The 25,878-nt window shown below is 36.2% G+C and overlaps 1 protein-coding gene across 6 annotated transcripts in view; it reads right to left on the minus strand.

The window, feature by feature from the left end:
- The window catches only part of LOC106670926 (puratrophin-1-like), a 463,198-nt gene that overhangs the window by 404,094 nt on the left and 33,226 nt on the right, over positions 1–25,878 (minus strand). For all 6 annotated transcript variants that reach the window (XM_014401935.2, XM_014401713.2, XM_024225911.1 and 3 more), the window contains exon 2: positions 4,734–5,210. Coding sequence is in view for 5 of the 6 variants with exons in the window: in XM_014401713.2 (XP_014257199.1) it covers positions 4,734–5,210 (477 nt within the window). In the remaining variant the exon portion in view is untranslated. The remainder of the gene's footprint in view (positions 1–4,733; positions 5,211–25,878) is intronic.

Raw genomic sequence — 25,878 nt, forward strand, 5'->3', positions numbered from 1 at the left:
CGATATGATTGAAAATGTTAATAAATAATAAGAAATCAGACAAAAGTGACTTACTAAATAGATGCCCGCATGAAAGAAAGTGGTGGATTAAATTGCAAGGCAATTAACTAAATTCCAAGCTTAGAATAATTGCCTAATCAATATTTGCTCTAATTAAAATTGATATAATAATTAATATGCCTCAAATGCAACAAAAAAAGTACATGAACTATGGTCCCATTCTGGCATTCTCAACCCTTTTCGAGATATTCAGCATTTTATTGTGAACTATCTTGTTCAACTATCTAATGTATTCATCATAAGACTAGCTCTTAAACTATTCATTTTGGGGAATTTTTTTTAAATTTCCCACGGGTAATCTGGAGCAATCTTCCTGTTTTCAATTTGTTAGCCTATAAAAATGGCGACGGGTTTTCACCAATTTTCTTGGCACAATGAAACACAGAAAAATAAATTTATAATGCCATTATTTGTTATTTCTTTTATACGGATCTGTTCTTTCCACAAACAACCTGGAACTAGCGTTCGAGACTTTGAGCTTACCTGTATCTTTACAGGGTGTCCTTTTTAGTTGGTCCGGCTAAATTACCCTTGAAGCAATGACGCTATCAAAAAAACAGAAATACGTATCTTTTTTAGTCTCGTTTCAAATTTGTACCTTTTTAGAGAAAAATTATACAGGGCACCTCAGGACGAGTTCAACTTCAAAATTTCAAATACGACCCTATACATCGTATTCATCGTTTTAAAGGATTATTTACGCTGAAAACACTGGTGTAATCAGATTTTAAATTGGTCAAAAAATGACAATGTTATGGTAAAAAGTTTGATAAAACGAATTTCGTTCGTTTCGATATTAATTCCAATGATTTGCTTCTTCACTAAAGTAAACATTAATTCCCTTTATTGTGTACGTTCTGCTTTGTTTATCAAACTCGCATTATGAGAGCAAATCTTCATTCCTGGAAGTAAATAGGTTTTGCAATTGTATCTATACGTTACATTCAATATGCCATTTAAAATAAACCGGAGAGCACATTTTTCACATTTTTTTTCGGTCAACAGCGTGTAGAGTATTTACAACTGCTTTATTGAGCGTCGTGCAGTCGAGTTGTACTCCCAGCAATTTCCTGCTCGCACCAGAATGAACCACAAAACGTTTATTCGTGATGCTAGCAGTATGAGGAGATACGGATCTGTTGCTGTTCCATCACCAAGAAGCCGGCAGCGTAATTTCGACGATGAGCTGAATATTTTACTGTATGTTCGCGAAAATCCGAATTCCTCTCTCCGAAATGTTGGAAGGATTTTAGGTTTTTCAAAAAATATAATTAGAGATGTACTCCGGACTTACAATCTTAAGCCGTACCGCTCTCATCTTGTCCAGGGACTTCGGGACTTTGATTATGACATACGTCTATTGTTCCTTGCACGATTTGGGAGGCAGAAGAAAATGTTCTTCCATACATCCTATGGACTGATGAATCCATGTTCACGTCTAATGGCTGTTGGAATTTTTGAATGTAGGCAGAGGAAAGTCCAAAAATTTCGTACTCTTGTTATCATCACGTTGTTAACAGTATCAACGTCTGGTGTGGACTTTTCCGAAATAAATTAACTGGGCCTTATTTCTACGAAAATAATTTAAATGGTGCTTAGTTCCTCAATTGTTTGAGGGATTATTCGGAAATCGTGAGATGTGGTCTGGTGTGATGTAGGTTTCAGAAAAACATTTTCTTTATCGTGCCAATGTTTCGATCTTTATTGAGATCATCTTCAGGGCCTGGGATTTACAAACATTGTTTAAATTTAACAAATACACGTAAGATGTGGAAAAAAGTGAATTTATACGATGCAAAAATATATTTTTTATATTCAATCAATGTATTTCTACTCACTCAAAGTGTTTGTTTTCTGCGTAAGTGTGCCATTCTTGCGTGTCGTGATGAGAGTGCCAGTGAAATATTGCTGTTTTATGTTCATATACGCTGGATTTTGAAGGGGTGGGAAGGAAGTCGGTATAGTCACATCCAAATGAAGATGATCTCAATAAAGATCGAAACGTTGGCACGATAAAAAAAAATGTTTTTCTGAAACCTACATCACACCAGACCGCATCTCACGATTTCCGATTAATCATGACTAACGGTCCCTAATCACTGGTTTTTTTTAAACTTTTTGCCATAAATTTGTTTTTTTTTTATCAATTTAAAATCCGATTGCACCATTGTTTTCAATGTAAATAATCATTTAAAATGTGTCAGGATGTATAGGGTCGTATTTGAAATTTTGAAATTGAACTGGGCCTGAGGAACCATGTCTATTTTTTCTCAAAAAAGGGTAAAAATTTGAAAATAGATAAAAAATATTAAACATGCATTTTTGCTTTTTTATAGCGTCATTGTTTCAAAGGAGATTCAGCCGGGCCATCTAAAAAGAACACCCTGTGTACAGTTTGAATTTAATCTTAAGTATTATAAGAAAATGCCTAGAAAATTGCAAGTTGATCGTGTTACATGGATTTACGAAATGCTGACTGTTTGACTGGAGTTCCAAAATGAGGAGCAGCAAATTCTGCTCTCTTAAAACTAATTTTCGAGGGCTTTAAATTCATTAAAAATAGCCGTCGATAAATTTAAAAAACAATTTGGTTTCTCTGCCCCTGCTCCAAGCGTATTATCTTTATTTCCAATCGGGCTAATAACAGCCCACTAGGAATACGATTCTCCGGATTTTCATTAGTGAGACCGTGCCGCCGCGCCGTCTCCAGTCAAACCTATTCTCTCCTAGACAACTTTCCCTTATTGGTGAGTGGAGAAGGCAAATAACTCAATGTCCCTCTTCGGTCCTACTCTTTCTTCAATAGAGCTATCTCGAGATATCTAACAATGGTACAACTTGTTCACATCGGTTCTAGATAGCCATCAATACTTTAACACCAGTCATCCTGAAACGGATCTGAAATCCTACCCGTCATAAGGACCCTTTCGGTCTGTAATCCTCTTTTTCTATACTTACTATGAATAATTTAACAATTAATAATATCCAACGTAGTACGAAAATTATCAACTCACGTTACGGCGTTGTACGGAAAATTAAGTTTTCAAAATTAAATCATCATTTCCACAGACGATTCGCAGTTAACTCGGACCTAATTGAATTGACGTTCATCGAGGTAGCCGCTATAAATTACAAAATTACAAACTATCTCAACTCATGATATATTCTGTTATGATTACATTTCATTCAGTTTTTTTTTTAATTCTACTTAATTTTGATTTGGTGTCAGTGGAAGATTACAGTTATCAAATCGACATTAATACTTTCTTGTCTCAATTTAAGCGCAAGAATTGATGCAGATGTAAGGATCTTGTGGCCAAACATAAAATATGTTCTACGCTCTTCTCCTCTTCCTGGCAGTATCTGTACAACGTTTCTTCTGTCTGTACCTATGTACTCCGGTTCATGTGCTTTCTTACGTGGCAATGTCCTGTCAGTAGTCCTACCAGAATCCTGGGTCGGTTGCGGTTGCCTTCCCGTTTTGTCAGTTTTGCGAATGGTCCTTTTTGTATATATCTATAGATATGTATCTCTTCCAGTGCCTCTTACCTGTGGTATTGTTCCACTAAGTTTTGGACTCATTAAGGATCCATTTTAAGATGTATCCTATTTTATGGCAGGTCTTGTCTTGTGTGACCCAAAGAGTCCATGTTGGTCCCCCCTTTGGCCAACATGTCAACCTTTTCGTTGCTTCTCGCCCGAATGCCCAGGGAGACGCAGATGTAATAATAAATAAAGAAAAAAACTGTCACTCTTCCCTAAGTGAAAACAATGGCTGAGATCTACCACAACTGTATTTCAAGCACCTAGACGCATGTGCACATGAACTAAAACACATCTCAAAGGTGCAAACTTTTATTCTATTATTGTATTATTTATATTATTATATATTATTTATTTATTTATTTTATTATTATATAGCACTCTGACGGTAAAAATNATTTTATTTTATTATTATTATATATTATTTATATTATATTATATTATTTCCATCCCTAACCATTCTAACGCGCTGCAACCCTAGATCAACTCAAAACGTATCTGGAATAATAATAGGTGGATCGCAGGTCATGAGGGAATTTCAGACAACGGGAGAGCAGACTTACTAACTAAAAAGGGAGCCAGAGAACAACTCATAGTCCGAAATCCATTTTAAGGCACTACATCCCCAATACAGAAGAACTGGAATCTTGGGTAACTAAAGCAGATAACAAATACAAAAGAGTATTCCAAGCATAAGACAAGAAACTCAACTACTCACAAAAACTACCTAAAGAGGAACTCCTTGTTAACAGAAAGGAATTAAAAACTGGTTTATTTACAGATATGCTTAAGTAAATTACAACCTTAAATAAATTAGACTATCAAAAGATGACGATTATATATAGAAGAGACAAAGACAACGGAACATATCATATGTAACTGCCCTGCAATAGCTGAGAAATTTGTGTGGTACCTAGGAAAGGCATTACTATGCTAAAAAGGCCTTAGATATCATACTCTTGAATTCTACATTTCATTGAAATCAATCACAATAGATGAAAGTTGATGTATTAAAGAGACCCATCGACTCCAAATGAGAATTTTAAAAAAGTCGACTTAAACGAGTGTGACGTTGTAAAATATGTACAAAATGAAATATAAAAAAGCAGTAAATGGATAAAATTAGTTACCTGCAGAGGGAGGGGAAGGACTTCGGATTGAGTTTCGTCCAGGAGGGTCCCCTCTGAGGCGGTGTCCGAGTCGTCTTCTTTATTGTCCAGATCTTTATTGCCGGTTAAATTTTTGCTTTCTTCGACGTCATCACTTTTGTCCGGTTCTTTGCTCACCTTGACAGCCGTGCCTCCTTCCGTCCGGGAGTCGTCTTGAACTTCTTCCGGCGTCTCCTGGTTTATGTACCAAGAGGTTGACGCGTTCGACCTGGAGCCCGATTTCGATCTGGATCTGACTTTGACCTCGACGTGCTTGCACTTCTTCTGGATATAACTTTTGACCCGTTTCGATTTGGACAGTGTCTTCCTGCTGAATTCACAATTGGCCTCGTCCCGATCCGACTCGTCGGCCCAAGCGGTGCCGGCCCCATCCTCGGCATTCGTCGCCTCGCTGCTATGGTCCCTCGAGTGGCTATGGCTTTTCTCGCTCGGAGTCACCTGGAACGAAAAACAAAGATAAGCTCAATGACGTCACGATGGAACAATAACCATGAAAAATACCGGAGCCGCGGAAAAAGAAAAGAAAGTGAGGTTAAGCTCTGAGGTTGTGAGGGAAAGCAGAAGCCCTAAGGGGCTTACAGGGCTTAAAGGTTATCACATATTCCGCGCTACGAGAGAACTTAATTATATACGGCTTCGTGACAGCCAGAGATGCAGAATATTTGTTAACCTGATTTTCCACTGTCTCGATATCAAAAACCCCCAATTCAATTAGAAACATGTGTGGCCTAAAACAATATCTCGGAGCAAATCGCAAGCCTGACAAGAGCAATTTTATTTACCCCCGGGTCAAATCATGCCAACGGTAAATTAATTTATAAAACATACAAAACATTTAGTATTGTAGCATTTTTGTAGGGGAACAATTGGGATCATCCCATTCCTGTAAATGTCAGATAAATTTAATTTTCTCACCCTCTATCTCGCACAAAGGGTCTGCTCGAAGGAATGTTAAACGTCATTGTGTTTCTGTGGTTCTCTTTGAATTTATATCGTTTTATGCCAAGAATATTAATATAGGCGAACGTTTTACATTATAAAAGCTTACTAATTTAGTATACCCATTATTTCCTATTCATTATCGATAGAGCCCACCAACGTGGCACGGGGTTTCGTCACACACCTTCCAATCCCACAGTTACAACGAATTCTTTAGATTTTAGTTACACGGGTTGGTCGCTTCGTACAGTGTCTATTAGAAAATGTCCAATTCACACCCACAAAGACATTTTTGTGGGGTTTTCAAACTTTGACCCCCATAAAAATTTAGTATGGGAGAGTTTTTAAAAGCAAGATTTTGTCCTGTCATTTTATTTAGGGTGCTATAACGATAAACCGTCGTGCGGGTGGAGGATGACCGGAATGACGTCGGATTCCAAACAGAATTCCAGTGAAAGTGCTCTCACCCATTGTCGTCGTTAGAATTACACAACCCTTCGATTTGAATAGTGCCATCGCCTTGTGGCCCATAAACCGAAAGCTAGAGAACATGTAACAGAGATTCATTTCATTTTGGCTCCATAGCGACATAAAAAGTATCTTTATCTCTGGTTTTCAGTATTGAATAAAATTTTAAGGATAATTTCAGTAGAATATGTCATAAATTAATATTTTAAACTTTTTTTCCCAACGTTGTCTCAGTGCAACCCCAAATTTAGCACAATTGCTAAAGCGTAGCTAATCTCATGAGTTTAGGACGGATGCAGTGTTTTTTCTTTAATGTTTCATCCCATTTGATTTTTTGGCGCCCATCTAAAATCTCCATTTTAGAATCTCCTAGCTGGAATCACTGCATCATTTATCGATTTTTATATATACAGTTTACAATTTAACCCTTCCTTTGTGGCCCAAAGTTACTTCTGGTCAAGCGAACTTTAGCAATTTTGTTTAAGGTTAGTAGGAAATCTTGTGAGTTTAGGACTGGTGCCGTGTTGTTCTACTCTCTTTCTGCCCGTGTGTTGGCAACGCTGATTTATTTGGGACCAATTTAAAATCTACGGCTTGGAATGCTATTTCCACAGCATAGCTCTTCACCCCACCACTATTTTGTATCGATAAACATAAAATTTTCATATCTGTTTATAATTTAACTCTTTATTACCCAAAGTTGCTTTAGAACAATCCCAACTTTAGCAATTTTGTTTAAGGTTAGCAGGGAAATCCCTCGAGTTTAGGGCTGGCGCAGTGTTGTTCCTGTTCTCTTTCTGCCCGTGTGTTGGCAACACTGATTTATTTGGCGCATATCTAAACTCAAGGGATTCCCCGCTAACTTTTAACAAAATTGCTAAAGTCGTCTTGCTCTAGACAACATTACGCCATAAAGGGGTAAACAATTTGAGAAAGCAAGTTTATTGTAAATTTGACCGTCTCCAATAAAAAAAGTTTGGATTCGTAAAACTTGCCACTTTGAAGAAAAAGACCATAAGGGGCAATATGGCGGAATGTCTCGGAAAACCTAGTATTATTACTGGTCATTACAACTTTAAATCGGCCAACATCGTTCGTCTGTTCAACAATCGCAGAGTGAATCAGTGAGCTGTTCATCATTGTATCCGTCCCTTTCTACCATCCATGCGTTATTTTCTTGATTTATATATGTAAACAGCGATAAATAAGGAGAGACACGTGGTCAAACAGAAAATAAAGTGAAATTGTTTAATGAATTAAACATAACGAATTTTATTGGCCGACTGACTGAAAAGGAATGAATTAAGGGACGATAAATTTCTATCGCCCCTCTCTTTCCCGGTTTTCTCATCTGCGGCCACCCCAGTCGAATTAAGCCTAAGGGAGTGCATTCAGCCGTGACCATAAACATGTCAAGAGGGATACAATATTCCACACAACAATAACGGCTTGTTTATTTAAGTTTTTTGTAGATAAGATAAACGTTTTCCCACAAGTGACAAGGATGGCACAGAAGACCAGTTAGATTTTCATGATTTGTTTTATTTCTTGACATGAACAAAGATCCTTCTTGGGGTGAAATGTCGGGTAGAGGAAAGTGAAACTTCCAAACCCTTTTAGTTCGTATTTCTAAACTAAATTTGAATATTTTGGTTTAGGACGAGGTTACTTACAAGATACCCGATAAACCTCGATCTTCCCATTTACGCCGCCCTCTGACGGGCAATCCATCAAATTATTAACTAATTAAAGGTTAAAACTCATCAACTATAAATATTAATCAGTCCCGCAGGGTGGTTGAAAATGGAGAAGATTTAAAGGAGTATAATAATATATTTACCTATGGTTTTTTTCATTTCAAATATGATAGTTATTTATACTTGTGAAGATCATATGACGTTATAATAAAACATTGTAATAATAATCCATTATGAAGTACATTATTATTAGTTCAATATTCATATTCCGAAGTTACTTTCTCGAGGCCTTACTTATCTCCAGTTCACGAAGACCACAGAATTTGACTTTTAAAGTAACTTTTTCTATAAAATACGCGTAATAGTTAATATGCCACGTTAAGGTATATAGTCGAGTAATAGGTAGGGTATGTGTCTCGAAATACTCATATATGTCAAGGGCCTGTTTTGTTAGCGTTAAAAAAATAAGATATCTTTCTTTCCAAACCCCGCAAAGCGCAACATCGTTAGAGTTGATGCTGGTCCGTTGGTCTACGAGTCGGCGAACTCATGATGAACCGGCATAGGGTAACGTATTGGGCCTGGCATAACTCGCGGATTTGTTGAGGTTATCAAACGAGTTTCGGCATTGTGCCATCTTCAGTGAGGAACTTTGTCTGAATAGGACTTGTATGTAATTGGAAACCTCAAAAGAGCCTTCGAAAATGGTAAAAAAAAAAGCTTCAGTTTGGTTCTGTCCATTTTGATGTAAACTAGGTTTCTAGACAAACTATGTCGTTTTTAATAAAGGTGTCCAAAATAGCGTAACACTAGTCAGCAGTGTAAGCGTAAGTTTCTATACTACCGCCCCAGATCATGGGTACCAATACATTTGTCATTTTTTCTTGTACTCGAAAGCAGCTGCGACTACAGAGTAAGTACAACGGCTGAACCGTTTATGAGGTATGATGCTGGGCCTGCGAGTCGGTGAACTCATGTTGAATTGACACTGGGTCACTTATTGGGTCTCGCGCATTTTCCAGTTAATCAAACGCGTTTCGACATAGCGCTATGTTCAGTGAGGAACAAATCAGTTCTACTTGGGCAAAATGGCTGTTCCTCACTGAAGATGGCGCAATGCCGAAACTAGTTTGAATTACTTCAACCCACCCGTGAATGCAGAATTACCCAATAAGTGACCAGATGCCAGTTCAGCATTAGTTCACTGCCTCGCAGACCAATACCCATCATCAACTCCATCTCAATTATTTTGACCTTTTTTATGATTTTATGTTGGATTACTCTTAGGTGGGGTTGTATTTCATTATGGCCTAAGACTCTGTTTGTCTGCCATACTTTTGATATATGTATGCAACAGTGGCGATCCCAGAGACACTTCCTTTCGTGAAATAAAGCAAAGCATTGTTCCTTTAATGTTAAAATATTATTTAATTTGCTTAAGTAAAAATGAATTCCTGTCATACAAGAGGGTCCAGTTGATGTCACTACTGACGAGGGTCAAACTAATTTAAAATACATGTTTCATACTATAATCATTAAAAAACCATGGACTCTGCGGGTAAATTTATCCATTATACTTATTAATTTGTTGATATATATTTTTTTAATATATATATAAACATGTGTTAAGGACTCATGTGAGCCTTTAAAAAAAAGAAATAATGAGGCATTAAGAAAAACCTGTACTTTTTTTCCAATCACGATTTCTCGAAAAATAGATAACTTCTGATGAGGTCTCACCCAGTGATGAGCCTCTTAAAGAACAGAAATAATGACTCAAACTCAAACAATGACTAAAAAACTGCCCTTTTTACTATCGACAATTTTATTATTCACATATAAATAGGGAACCACGGAGTTATCGTCGATGAGAAGATTATCTGGGATCTTAGACAAACTGACTGACCATCGGAATGTGAGGAATGGTCTGATAATTAGTTCAGCTCGACGAATTACTTCAGTCCAAGAATTGCATAGTTTTGAAGTTCAATCTACTTCAAACTAGATAAATAATAATTTGCTAAGCTAAGATGGGTATTTCAAAGATAACGGTGTTCCAGCTGCGCTCTTTCATTGTTAATTCCTAACAGGCGTTAGTCAGATGATAAACTGTACCGTGAAATTATTCGCCGAATCGTCAGACAACCAGTTATATTGATCGTTTGGTAATGACAACTGATAATATTGTTTCGTCTATGACGTGCTGAGGAATGCTTTACATCCGGTCGCATAAAATATTTACTATTTTGATCAGAGGTTGATTAAATTTACTGAATTCTTCACTATTGTCCGAATCTTTATACGCAGGTCATTTCCATTTTGGAAGTCGTTCGCGTTAATCATACTGTGTGTGTGTGTGTGTGTGTGTGTGTGTGTGTGTGTGTGTGTGTGCGTGTGCGCGTGTGTGTGTGTGTGTGTGTGTGAGAGAGAGAGAGAGAGAAAGAGAGAGAGAGAGAGTTTCTATGTGTGAAAATGTTCCGAAATTGCTACGCACAGTTCGTCAGTTTCAACCTGCTTTAGTATTTTAGTTTTTTTTTACTTGAGGAAATAATCTCATCTTTCCCCTCATCATGTCTCAACATATCCTTTTTATTCTCTACTTTCTTATGCTTTGTTCACAAAATTGGCAACCTTAATTATTTACGTTATTCTTACGTGCTTTCCATTTCATAACTATCACAATTTAACCCGTTCTTTCTCAACATTGCTTCAGGGCGACATCACATTTAGCTAATATCCTAAAGCTTATCTAAACCCATTAATAGGATGGTTACAGTGGTTTTCCTTCAACTTTTCACTTCGTGTATTGGCAACACTGATTTTTCAGCCGAAAATCTAAACTCACAGGATGTCCTGCAGGCTGCATCCTTTTAACAAAATTGCTAAATAATTTGTTGGATTCGTGAGGAGTGGTCAAGAATGAAGGTAATTTAGAAAAATACCTTTTTTCAAACTTTTTGCCTCCGTTTCGACCTTTATTCGAGTCATCTTTAGGGCCAATACAGATGTAAATATAAACTTTGGACCAAATATTTCATATTCACATAAAGTGTGGTGCTATTCTTGTGGTGTCATATTGGTTTTGTGTGAAATTTTTGTGAAACGTGAATTTACATGATCGTGCATGTTGAATATGGTTGCTAAAATGTGTGGTGTTTAGTGAACGTTAATTAATTAATTATTTGGAGATCGTGAGATGTGGTCTGGTGTGACGTAGGTTTAGAAAAACATTTACTTTATCATGCCAACGTTTCGATCTTTATTGAGATCACCTTCAGGGGGAAGACATTCCTTATGACACAGTAATGACACATCTACACAGAAAACAAACACGTTGAGCCCTGAAGACGATCTCAATAAAGATCGAAATGTTGGAACGATAAAGAAAATGTTTTTCTAAACCTACATTACACCAGACCGCATCGCACGATCCCCAAATAATCATGGTTGCTAAAGTTCATTCTATTCTAACAAGGATAGATAAGTTGCAATAAAAACATAGTAAAAGCTATCAAAGTTTATACTAACCAAAAAACTTCTCCAAACCAAATATTTTTCAAGTAAACTAAGTCATAATTTTTTTTCGTGAAACCAATTTGAAATGTCGTTATAGCAGCTCTAGAGAACCCTACATATACATTTTTGTTTAAATTTAAATTTATCAATTTTTGACTTATAAATGTTCTCCGGTTTTTAAGAAGTCGTTATAGGAATATATAATTGAAACGGTTAGAATTCAAAAACTCCTAAAAGGATTTTAATGCCAAACAAACCATTTGAAAGAAGAGAGACCTAGTTTTTTTAACGACGTATGTACCTTGTACCTTTTTAAATGGATAAAATTGTCCGATTTTAATGTTTGATTCAGTTATAAAATTCACTTAACGATTTCTTTAAAACTAATTATCAACCATGAAAATCGGTCTCCCTGGGTTTGAGAAAAATGATGTTCGAGCTTACACTAGGCATGTCAGTCACGCAGAAGGTCGTCAAAATTATCAGTCAACTACTATATTTTTATTAGAATATGCATAAAAACTGCTGTAAAATTATATATACACATAGTTGATTAAGACTGATGAACGGCGAAATAAAAATATTAAGAAACGGAAAATTTCAACTTTAAAAAAAAATGGCCGAAACCAGGGTCGTTTCACAAGAAATGGCGGATACGTGTTCGATATTTTGGAGTTAGAACCACTAAGAAGACAAAATTAGACCATAAAGGGTTAATAGTTAAGCCACTATTTTTTTCACGGTACAATTAGTCTCTTTTCTTCATGAGTGTGTTCAAGCGAGAAACGGCTACTTTTGTTGTTTATACAATCTTAATTTATTATAATCTGAAAGCTTTAAAGCCGATATCTTTAGTACATCAGAAATATGCCCGTGTAAACCCATCCACCTGCCGCAAAGCATCTGCCACAGTGGAGCCCCGTGATTGCGGTTATTGTATTATTGCCGGAACGGGGCGAAGAATTGATGTCGGGGATGAAGCCGCTCGGATCCCCCATCAGCGCACATTTACATTCCAATTCCTCATCCCAAAGTTTCTGTACATACACATATACATATATATACATATATTTATTCAAATTTTCGTCTATTCATTCTTTATAAATAACAGATTATGCAACGAGCTGTTTTTAAAAAATGACATACGGCATACATATTTGATTGAAACTCCAAGCAAGGATTCCAATTTAACCGTTAATAAAAGTTCGCATAGTTGTACTTCCTCTACGAATAGACAAACAAGACATCATCCCACAATTAGAAGGCAAAATGATGAAGAAACACAACTTACCAATTTTGACATAGTTGCAGTTGAGTTTCTAACACGTAAAGATGTAGAATAGGGAACAAAACCGGAAAAGTTCAGCATTGAGCCAGTGATTGGGGAGATCGTGCCCCCATCGGAAGATGGGAGAGACGTGAAAATTTATGATCTGGAAACCCACTGGACGATGCGAAATACTGCCGTTAAAAGATGACGAAAACGAACAATGTCCGGAAAATGAAATGGAGGAGCTACCTATTAACCCTCAAAAAACCTTAATGATTCCAGTTTCAAGGAAGAGGACAATAGGAAGCCTAAAAACTCTAAGTCTAAACGGGACCCGGATCCCATTTTTCAAGGAGGCGAAATATCAAGGGATCACACTAGACCAACGGCTCACATGGAATCCACATTTGATTAAAAGGGTGCAGATGGCACTGCACTGGTGGCTCTGCGCCAAAGACAGGTTCAAACGCAAAAATAACCCTATGGCTATACCTCTGCGTCTTAAGACTAATGTTGACATATGGGTCGGTGGTCGGGTGGACCAGGATTCTGCAGGCCAAAGTAATCATGCTAAAGTGGCACCCAAAGACAAGCCTGTCTTAGTGTCACTGATGCCATGAGCACAACGCCAACTGTGGCCCTGGAAGTGTTGTTAAACCTCCACCACTTCATATTTTAATCCAAGGAGAAGCCAGAGCAGCAGCCCACAGGCTCATAAATGGACAAACATCTGCAAGGATAGGCCGTGTAACTTAAGGAGGAGATACAGGCAGATGACATATTAGATGCCATCGATGCCACTATATCAAATTACAATTTTCCTAAAAAGCACAAAGTACTGTTACCAGAACGAGAAGAATGGGCCAAAGGAGCACTAATAAAGGCAAACTCCTACGAGTACAATGCCGGCTCCAAAACCTACATGGGCACGGGAGCTGGACTGTTCGATATGAACCCAAAGACCGAACTGACTATATACCTAGGTAAATATGCTACCTTTTTCCAGTCTGAAATCATAGCGATTGAATAGTGCGCCAGGGAAAAAAAAGGGTAGGAAAACATTTCCGGAAGGTGACATCTTCTCTGACAGTCAGGCAGCACTAAAGGCCCTAGCCTCGTGCGAGGTGAAGGCAAAGAGTGTTTGGAACTGCATGGAGGCCTTGTGGTCAGTGACACAAATGATCTGACCCTGGCATGGGGTCGGCACTCAGGACATAGTGGCAACGAAAAGGTTGACATGTTGGCACATGACGCAAGCAAGATCCTACACTCAGGAACCGCTGACAAAGCTGTGGAGGCTGACTAACAATCTGAAGCTGACCAGTTAATTATAAAATACATGGGAGCACAATAGATCTATGCAGGTCGAGTTGCACAAGGCCTTGTGTCCGCACCTTTTTTCCCTATCCCCTATCCCCTGGAAAATTAAACCGAAAGACTAGAGGACAGTTTAAGCATTATGGATTTAAATAAATACTAATAAAAATATCCTCCAACAACTGAAGAAAAAATATTAACATCCTGACACATTAACCAAGCCAGTCAAAATAATCGTAATTATTTAAGTTTTGAATTGGAAGGGTCAAAAATTCCGGGGTAGAAGGTGGGAACCGAACCCAAATGGTCTGTAGCAAGCCGAGAGACTTAGCCAAACACTTGATCTCCGCGGTCGCGAAATTTAAGTTAGTACAATACATACACAGACTATATAATCGACTATTACAAAACAAGAGTTTCAGAGTTATGTATTTGCAAATACAAATGTTCTGATTTCGTTCTTTGAGGTAGGTTTTAGGCATTCCTGATCATAATACATGACTACATTTTAAAAATTTTCTTATTCACATTCCGGTTCAAAAATCTAAACTTTTGTCTAAAAAAGTTGAAAATTAAAATATACATGCAACAAGAAATAGACAATTAAACAACAACTTAATGCTCAGACGTATATAACTCACCATGAATTTTGACGTATCTTACTTGGGACACCTAGCCAAATTACTTACTCGGAATCGGAACACAAGTATAAACCAAAACTCTACTAAACAGACGTTAAAAACTATAGCCATTACAACTCTTCAGACTACAACTTTCACTAAACTTTAAACTGTTTTTAAATACTATGATTCTAAAACCTACGTGAACTTATCCAACTTTGAGGGTCCACCAAGCATTCTAATTCTCAACGCGTACGAAGATTTCACTCAACCGTCCAAACAAAAACTAACCCTTCCTTTTTATGTATAAACCACCATATGCCGAGAACGTTACGTTTGTTTCATAAGTCGCTAAAGCCAATTATTGTACAAAACGGTTTATCAATATTCCGCAAATCCCAATGGCCTGGTCCGTCACTCAGTTACACTACCATTCCAAATAATACCGTACCTTCAATTTAACTAAGAAAATTGAAGATTTGAAAAAAGATTTCTGTTTAAAATGTATACGAATACTCTCGATCTGGTATGGTCGGATGAAAAACAAATTCAATGGTGCCAAGCTTTCCACTTATTTTAAGATCATCATCAGGGTAAGATCTTCGAACAAATTTTAAACCATTTATAAAAACTTAATTATATCAATTTGTAAACATCTAAGATTGTTTTGATGTTCCATATACGTACTACATGTTATTATATACCTATTATTAATATTTCAATTAAAATTATGTTCATAATATCGAACTAACAAATGATTTTAGATTTAGGTTAAAATTTCATAAATCACTAAAATTAAGTGATGGTATTACAGTTCATTAAAGGTAAATCCTTAAAGTTAAAACTCGTTTAAGTTTAATTTCTTTAAAAAGTTTAAAAGTTCCGAAATGTGTTCATCTTATACCGATTTGGTGTACGCCGAAAATCTCCACTGCAGGTAACGAGCTGCATCAGTTGAGCCCTTTCTCTCTCGTAAAACCCGAAGTACGTCAGTATAAGTACGAAGGTCTGGGTCAAAAGGAAGTCGCATGGTCACGTTGGAGAGTTTGAAACGCCTATACGACGCTCGACAAGAGCCGGGTTCAGTAAGGAGTTTGGTGAGGCAGTAATCTTTCGGCAATTTTGTTTCCATCCTTTTCTTTATTGTTTGGAAATATTTGTTGTAATTGACGCGTTTGTTGAAGATTGCCATTGGTATTCCCATTTCTGGATCCCATCTCGGCATTTTTTCGGCTATTATGTTTTTATATTGAGAGTATCTAGTAGTAAATCTGACAGGGAAGAGTCCACTGAATCTTCTTTGGCCAATCTATCAGCTTCTTCATTTCCTTTAATTTCAATGTGGCTTTATCTTTCTACTAGGTTGCTGCTGCAGTTCTTTACCAGTCTGCATTTTCTGACCTTAACATAGGTCGAAAGATGGCAGATAAAAATTGAATTTGTTTTTCATCCACACCATACACAGATCAAGATATTCCTGATTGTAAAAATATTCAGTTTTTTCATAACGAATAATTATTTCTGAGTTTTTAGGAGGATCACTACTATGTGTGCCCTCATCATGTTTATACATTTTTTTATACATTAATTAAAAAATATATATATTACAAATTGTAATATATATTGTTATATGTATAATTTATATTATATATATATATATATTGAAAAGTATGTGTGTTTTGGACGAGTCGTCAAACCACTTTACAATAAATATTTTATACTGTAATCTATTAAAAGGCCATGGGTTCGAATCCCAGCAGAGCCCATGGTCTTTTAATAGATTACAGTATAAAACATTTATTGTAAAGTGGTTTGACTCGTCCGCAACACACATACTTTCAAAGATCATATGTTTAACGTTTAGTTGGGCACATTTGGGCCTATTTAAAATAAGGGGTTTTGTTTGACGACTTTGTATTTTTGTACAGTTTTTTCAAATCGAAATTATTCCCTTCCTGTATATTATGGTGGGAAAACTGTGTATTTCTCAATATTTAATATTTAATAAAAGGTCGCCCCAGACAAAAAATGGTGTAAAGAATTTTAAGACCGTGGGCGATCCTGGATAGCGAGAGTGTGTATCGAAGGGTTCCAGTAAATCATCTCGGATATTAATTAGAATTGAACTGGTGCGGGTCACACGCGGCGGGGTGTTGATGAAGGGTTTCGAAACGTGCCGGATGTGGACGGAGGCGAAGCTCCTGCCCAACATAAATATCAATATGAAACACTTTGACAATGGTATTATTTTTAATAGTGTATATTAAAAACAGAGGAAAATCCGATTCTGATTCTCAGGGAGAGAGAGCGAGCCGTGGCCGACAGGACCGTTCAGTGCGATTTAAAAAATAAAAAATAAAATAAATAAACAGGTTTTAAAGTTATTTATAAGGATCACAGTTATTAACAATCGCAATACCAATTAGCCCAGTCATCTCCTTTTAAAGCTTTCTAAACATAGCCGTACCGAATAGTTCTTGTAGATTTTACGGTGTATCATTGTTTTTGTATCATTAGACTAATTAGTATTTAAAAGGTGAAAAAAAAGACAGAGGTGATAAAAACAATGGATCTCCGCCGGAAGAAATCCCCGTTTCCGCATTTACGACCGTGGGCTTGGATAAAATTTCCGTTCGAACGGCTTTCGGCTCTGTCGTAGAACTGCTCAGTCGTAACATACATACATGTTTACTCCTTTTAAACTCTCTTGCCACTAGAAAGAGAGAGGTTAATATATGGGGGATAACGGTTAACTCCGACCCTTTAAGGGTTTACGATCCAAGTTGAGATTTACACTGGGCCGAGTCCTTCTTAATTATCTAACCCGGTATAAACTGTACCATCGGGGAAATTATTAGCATATCCTAATTTTTACCCTAGCGTATGAGTGGCAAACCGACATATCGGTTGGTTTGTATATGTTTTTTGCAGTTAATTTGTTGTTGTGAGATGTTATCCGACATGACAGTCATTTTCACTAGAGATGTGAAAAACCGCCCTTTTTAAGGATCGGATCAAAAAAACCGCACGCTCAGCGAAATGAAACAGCTCTTTTTCGTGGCTCGAATCTCCCCAATTTATTTTACTCATAATTCTATGTGTACACTTTGGCGGATTTTTCGAATTTAGATGTCCCAGCTCCTGTAAAAATTGATTGTGTGCATTACATAATAACGAATATAATTACGGAATAACGAACTATTAAATATTTCTCCTTTTTCATTATTGCCAATAATACATTTCAATTGAAAAATGAAGAATTCAATGAAGAAGGTTGAATAGTTCTTCTTTTCACATAACAATTAACAACCCTGTAATTTTATTTTTTAATTGATTACCAACTAACCATTTTACAAAATTGCTAAACTTCGTCTTGTTCTAACAATAAAACCTAATGTGGACGAAAATTTGATTTTTGCTGATGCTTTTTTACATCATCATACAGTGTATTTTTTTTTTAATTGGTTCATTAATAAACAACAAAATTAGTCTTCAAAAAAAATTTAGTTTCTCTAGTTTTATCAAAACTTGTATTACAGTATAGAGTTGACTTATCTAAAAAGAAAAGGACACCTGAACAATTTAGGATAGCCCACCCCCCGTTGTTTGCCCACTTTTTCCACCTGGCATGGGGGCGGCGTCATTAAGAAATCAATACAATTCAGGCGGAAGGCAGCGATGGGCAGTGGGTAAGGTCACGCCTATCTTCAGAGCGAATGTCTGAAAAAATAAGGGAATCCTTCCAGGGGTTAATTTCCGGAAGTTATTCGGTCGATTAGGCTTGCTACCGTGAAGGGGGAGGGCCAAATTGACTTTTTTTCACCTAATTTCCACTCTTTTTATTTCCTTCCTCAGCCCTCACATAATATCGAGTGGACTAATCGAAATTACATCTCGTTAAATTTGAAAATTCAAATAGTACATTTTATGAGATTATGATCCGCAAGCCTTCTAGAAAACATAGATTCTCTAAGTTTAAGCCTGCTACGAATGCTGGTACCGAGGTGCTATTTAAAAACAAAGAAGGGAGGATCAGGTACTTCCTTCTTAATTTAATTTGTGAATTTAAAAAAAATTGTGTTGTTAGATAGCATTTCCAAATCTATTTGAATCATGCCCAAGTCATGTGTAACTCTTTGCAAGTTAAATGTGTTAAATGTAAACATTTCCAATTCAAATGTAACACTTTCGATGAATCTTTAGTACTCAATTGTTACCTTTCTATAGTTCAATTGTAGCTGTTTCCATTTCAATTTAGTTAGTTATTAATTAGTCTTCAAAAGTATTACATTTAAGTTTTAAAGAGGTAAATTTGATTTGTAAACTATTCCATTTTACTTGGGAAAGGTTCAAATAGCCTTGGATATGATCCTATGAAAATTATTTAAAAGTTATGTAAAGGATTAATTGGAAATTTAAAAAGTTCAATTTAGAATTTAAATGGTTAATTCCAAAACAGTTCATTTGAAATTTTAAAAAAGCCTAATTTGAAAACTCGTATTCTTAACGCAAAAACATCCGTTTTATACAAACAATGAACAAATTGATCTTTGTAATAAATGATCGAGGAATTGATTTTTTTATAGTCATAATCTTTAACCAAAAAGTAAAAATTTAATCCAAAGCTCACGACTCTGTTTGGTTGCAACCCAACTTTCATCAAAGTTATTTTTCTTTTTTTTCGTTCAAGAGTTACTACTACGTTTGGAATTAATCGAAAATGTAAATTTTCGTTACAATCAGACAACCGGACACTGAATCGACGCTGACTTCTGAGGGTGTCAAAAGCGCTTCGATAAATAATAATAAGCTGGTACTTGCGAAACTTATAAATCTAACAGCCCCTGTTTGCATTCGAAATAAGAGAGGAAAGAAAGTTGTGACTTTCGTCCATAATCCTAGGATAATAAAGGAGCCAATTCAGTTCGTGACTTTCTCACGGATTGCGTCTCTCGTTCAAGGCGGACCATAAGTTTCCAAGTTTGTGAATTAATGTTATAAGGTCAGATTTCGAGGTTATTCGTGGGTGTCGAACGGGGACCACCCCAAAAAACAACTGTCGAACTTTGCCAAATAAAAATAAGTTATACAACGTGAACAAGGTTTTCAAAAACGACTGGACGTTTATTAATACTCAACTTGTGTCGTAAATTTTACTCGATAAGAATATACTTATCGTAAATTCCATCTTTAATCTAGCAAGGTGGTGAAACCGTTTTAAAAAATTTCCAGAGTATCGACGTCGTGTATGAAGTCGTTTGCTTTTATCTTTCCTGGTTATATCGAACCGTTTTGAGAACGAGCACACAGGTGAGATGTATGGAAATGTATTCGTAAGTCCATAGTAAACTCTCACTATTAAAAAGTGGGGCGATCAAGCCAACGGAGATGCTCACCCAAAAAAGAAGGCACCGTGTCCGTTTCACGTCCAGTTAGTTAGCAAAATTCCTGCTCCTTCATTATAATTTCTCTTTCCACGTTAAGGTCCAAACGGGCAGAAACTATGTTTCCATCAATCTCGACTCATTATTTTCAGGACACTGTTTTAGTTTCATGAAATCTGATATAATGACAATAATACTCCAGCAATTGTATAATCATCAACTTCCCTTCAATCATTTGGAGCAATAACTTGTCTCCAAGAAGTTGAGAAATAGACAAAAGAAACCGGGGAAACAAAGTGGTATATCATTCACCCCACCCTCATCATAGTTCATATATCTCCACTGTCTTCTTTTCTGACTCTTTCTTGTATTTTTGAACAACGAAAATGGCCGTTGCTCACAAATAAATACATAAACATCACTAAAATTACCATTTTCCATCTACTTTATCTTCACACGAAAGATCCTTATAAACGTCATTAAAAAACAGCAAAACATGATCATACTACCAAAAACAGTATGACTGCTTTAAGTGACAAGTGATTTTGATAAAAATGAGACTTCCTACAAAACAGAACGCTTGGAAAACGGAAGAAATTGTATGATATACCATCAGGTAAGTCGATATGTTGAAGTTTGCTGCAGTAGGAGCATCATGAATTTCCCAACTTTTACTAAAAAATATACAAACAATATACAGGACAGTTTGGCCATATCTTTTATATAGCATTTTCAAGATTATACTGACTTTTTCCAAGCGAAATGTAACCTACAAATCAAATAAAGCCCTTTCCAAGTCAAATGTAACTCTTTCAAGTGAAATGTAACCATGGGTTTTAACTCATATCGAAAATTTGAGTTGGAAAAGAATTCTACTCTTATGAAATACATTTCATTATGAACTTCGAAAGGATTTCTACTTATACCCCTTTCCATATGAGTAGAAATCCTTTCCAAGTGAATACATTTGTCTCGGATAAGTTTGAACTTTGGGAAGGGTTACATTTTACTTCTAAAGAGTTTCAATTTACATTGGAAAAAGTTACATTTTGATTTTTAAAAGACTTGATCGGGACTTGGAAATGCTATACAATGATTAGCATACACTCTTGATGATTTCCGATCTCCTCGCTGATTTTATGTTAGACTCGTTATGCCTTCTTCCGGTGTCGGTCTATTTATTAATTCGAGGAAAAATTCGAATTCTTTCGAAAATGACCTTCGAAGATGACACAATATCAAAATGTGTTTGGCAGAGAAGAGAGAACTGGCAAATCCTGATGATCGGGGACGATCATAGGTTCAACACTTCCCACATGTCACAATTTATATTATTATTGTAAAATAAACCATTTACCGATTCTTTTATCGGAAAGATTGAAAAATAGATTAGAACGATTAGGACTGAACCTACGCTTTGTTTCGCGTTTTGGTGATTGAACTACTGAATTGTTAGATGATGTTTTTCGAAGAGATAGTTATTGGAAAATGAAAATTCATTTCTTAAATAAAACGAGTCATTTTTTGTAGGACATATGAGATCCAAATATTAAACCCGTCGAGAAGGAATTCCCTTTCAAAAATAAAGGCTGGGTCCAAAAAGAGAGGCGATACAGTCTCTCAGTGAATGCAATTACTGCTTAGATTAGGTTACAGGTTTACGACGTTCTTAGCCGGTCGTTTACAACTCGCTTCCATATCTGGAGGTGATACAACTTTGTTACGGTTGTAAAAAGCCACGCAAAATCACACACACACAATTATTGAAAATTGCGTCAAAGGAAGAAAGTTCGTCCAGGAGGTAGGACGTCCAGTGGTCTATTAGTCTTTAATAATAAATCATGATCGTTGCGTTTGCCTCGGAGGCAGAGCCGGCAATAAAGGAACGTGTTAAGCGGTTCAGTATAAACTCCGCCGTCCGTCGAAAGAGGAGGAGACGAAGGGAAAAGGGCGGCACTTGGTTATTGATTGACCCGATTCACTCAGACTGTCGGCATTTTAGGAGGATCTCTTCCCATTCACAAATTCTTCGCTCAATGGATGTTTGACATGCACACACGAAACTTTCCTGTTTTTCTTCGACTGATAACAATCGGAGTTGTTTCCATCGTGTCAAACGAAGACCGTCGCTTCTTCGCGAGCGTCGGCCCATCATTTTTAACTGATAGATAAACTTATTTTGAGATCTTGAGATATGAACACGCGAGGATGATGTAAAACGAGAGCCGGTAAAAAATTACCAACAGCCATGCGATTACACGATTCGTGTCTACTTTCTAAACAACCAAAGAAATTGTAAACATATTTATGGGCGGTGATTTGCTTTTGTTGCAAATTGGTCGATGATGTTGATCTGCTCCTTTTTAAAAGATTTTTCACCTATGCTTTTTACATCTGGAGCCGTGAATTTCAGTTTAACACAAAACGTAAAATAAGTGATACTTGAAAGAATTAGATATTTTTAGCCCTTTATTGCCCAATGTTACCTCATGGTAAGACTAAATTCAGCTTATTTTCTTAAGCTGACCTAATACCGTGAGTTTAGGGTGGCTGCAGTGTTTTTCCTTCAGTGTTTTGTCCCGTGTATTGGCAACATTGATTTTTTGGCGCCTATCTAAAATCTTCATTTTGGAATCTACTATCTCCAACCACTACATCTTTAATCGATTGTTATATTTATGTCAAACATAAATTTTCCATATCCAGTTTATAATTTAACCCTGATTTCTTGCTTCAAATTTCTTCAGAGCTATGCCAACTAATGTTTAGCCCTTTATTGCCCAATGTTACCTCAGGGTAAGACTAAATTCAGCTTATTTTCTTAAGCTGACCTAATACCATGAGTTTAGGGTGAGTGCAGTGTTTTTCCTTCAGTGTTTTATCCCGTGTATTGGCAACATTGATTTTTTGGCGCCTATCTAAAATCTTCATCTTGGAATCTACTATCTCCAACCACTACATCTTTAATCGATTGTTATATTTATGTCAAACATAAATTTTCCATATCCAGTTTATAATTTAACCCTGATTTCTTGCTTCAAATTTCTTCAGAGCTATGCCAACTTGAGGAATATTATTTAAGGTTAGCAGGAAATCCCGTGAATTTACGGCTGGCGCAGTGTTGTTTCTGTTCTGTTTTTGTCCGTGCACTGAGAACACTGATTGTTGTGCGCCAAACTAAACTCAATGGATTTTTCTTGCTCTAAGACAACATGAGTTCATAAAACGTTAAAGCCATACCATATAACATTGTCTAATTTTAAAAAATTCATATCTAATATTTTATCGAAATATATATATTTTGTTAGAATTTCTTCATGTTTTAACGTTTAACTTTGTGTTAGGAAAGCAAAATTTTATCTGGATATTTCATTCAGTAATAACGGGAAATCTTCCAAAACACCGATAAGTTAACATATTCAAGGTTCAGGGAAATTATCTGTGTTAAACAGCAAAGCTATTTAAATAGGGCATCCCTTGAACTGATGTCAATGTTTCAGGATGTTATCCTACATGTCAAATTTGACTAATTACTAAACATATTCTCAATTATATTCGAAATATTTCGCTTTCCAAGTTACTTCAGCCTTTCACAACTTTACCCATAAACTCGCCTGTTCTATTAAACTGATAACCCTACGGTAAATTTGATTACACCAATGTAAAGATCACTAAAACCCCATGAACGTAATACAGAGTAAACAATATGACCCAAATTGTCCTATGGATCACTAATCTGCTGAACAAAAGCTCAGTAAAAACGGGCTACAATTCGGCAGCATAAAAAGACAAACCTTTGTTTTGTTATCACGGTGGCAATGAAAACAACCCCCAAAATTGCACTAGAAATTCTGAAAAACCTACCTCCATTGAAAATATTTATACAAAGAGAAGCGAGAAAATGCTCAATTAGCCTACAGAAACAAACTGGATAAGATCTATACCATAGTTTAGATGGGCGTTAAATGAATCAGGGTTGCCAATACACGGGGGTAGGATCAACACTGCATGAGCCCCTAACTCACGGGATTTCCTGTTAACCTTAATCAAAATTGTTAAAGCTGGTATTTCTCTCCAACAACTTTGGGCAAGAAAGGGTTTAAATATAAAATGGGTTAAAAAAATTAGACTTGGCAAATACAACAATCGATGAAAGATGCAGTGGTTGAAGATAGAAGATTCCAAGGTGGAAATTTTAGATTGGCACCGAAAAAATCAGTGCTGCCAGTGCCACGGTGACATATTCAATTGTTATGAATGAAAAACACTGCCCCCCCTCCACAAACCCATGGTATTAGTTGATCATTAGGAAATTTGATAAATTTGGTGTTCTACCATGAGACAACGTTGGGCAAGAAAGAGTTAAAAGATTAAACAATTTCTATAAGCATACACACATTGTGATTGATGTAGGAACCAACTCTTTTCCGAATTTATCTTGATAATTAAGTACATTGTTTAAAAATTCACTGATATAAATTCACTGATATCAGCAGTTAACAATAAGTTAGGTAACAATAAGTAAAGGTCAAAGCTTCAACATAAAACTTGTAAAAATAAAGCTTAAAAGAAAAACCTACAGAATACTCAACAACAACACTCATAAAATTTAAAATCGTATATGCAAAAATACAAAATGAAGCTGTTACATATCTTTGAAAATGAGTCAACTCTCATGACGGGAAAATAGGCCCAAATATTTTGAAAATATTGATTTCCCACCAGGCAGTTCAAGGAAATATCGGCGATTGCTCGTTCCTTAGCAGCACGTTGAAATGAGCTTTTCCTCTGCGGGGTATTGCGTCATCCCCGGGAAAATCATCTCCCCGTCTAACAGCATAAAGGCTGTTTTAACAATACACGGGATGGGTTATATAAATTGACGGTTGCAGCAATTAAAGTTACGTCAGTATTGGATAAATTAAACGCTATGGTTTCTTTCCTAGTAAAAACTATAACAACATCAAAGTTAAATTAAGTTTTAAGAACAATTAGAAATGTAACATTTTTTGGCTCGACTGCTTAATAATAAAACTTTTTTGATTGCGTAAACGCATCGCGTAACTTTTGAAATTTTTCTTTTTTTAGCGAGAGATTTCAATCATAAGGTTATATGCCGGTGTTTTTGAAAAAAAGTCCATTTACATGTCGGCTTCGAATTCACGGCCGTTGGACTAGAACCTGGGACTTGTACATTACGCCGGCTCAACGCCTAAATTGTTGCTGGACCTTATTCACAAAACTGGATACGATAAATTTAACTTTTTTTGTTCTTGTATCAGTAGAAATTCCAGTAGTGGCGGTGAGAATCGAACCAACGACCGCGAGATATAACAGCCAAGAGACCGTTCGGCGCGCAACTTGGCTACCGCAGTCCCCTTTTAACTTTTACTTGAAAGATTAACAATGTAACAAACAATGTAGATATTATTAATTTCTTATAGCAATTATTTTTAACGGATTTTTAGAGGAGCTTTTTTCTCAAATACTAACATCCAGAAACGCTTTCTTTTACGTTATAATGGACATTTTAACATTAATGCCCATTCATAAATAAAGCTGCGTTCTAACTGTAAAAAAGAACTATGATATATTATGCAATAAACTGAAATTATCTATCTACCACTTGTAGTAAGCAAAACAGTGAACACTTTAGTGATGTGTGTTGGAAAATTATGGATTAACATAATTTGAAAGAAAAAACAAAACATTCAGTTTTTTCATCAACCATTGAGGGCTACATTCTAACACTCACAATAAGAAATCCAGGAGTTTCCTGAATGTAAAGAAATGATGTTTTTCGGTTAGAATACTTAAAGTGTAAGCAAAAAGTGAACACTACAGTTAAAGATTAGGGTTGAAAAATCAGGGATTAACATAATTTGAAAGAAAAAA

Source organism: Cimex lectularius, unplaced genomic scaffold, assembly GCF_000648675.2.
Source record: "Cimex lectularius strain Harlan isolate CLEC.00 unplaced genomic scaffold, Clec_2.1 scaffold23, whole genome shotgun sequence".
Lineage (NCBI taxonomy): Eukaryota > Metazoa > Arthropoda > Insecta > Hemiptera > Cimicidae > Cimex > Cimex lectularius.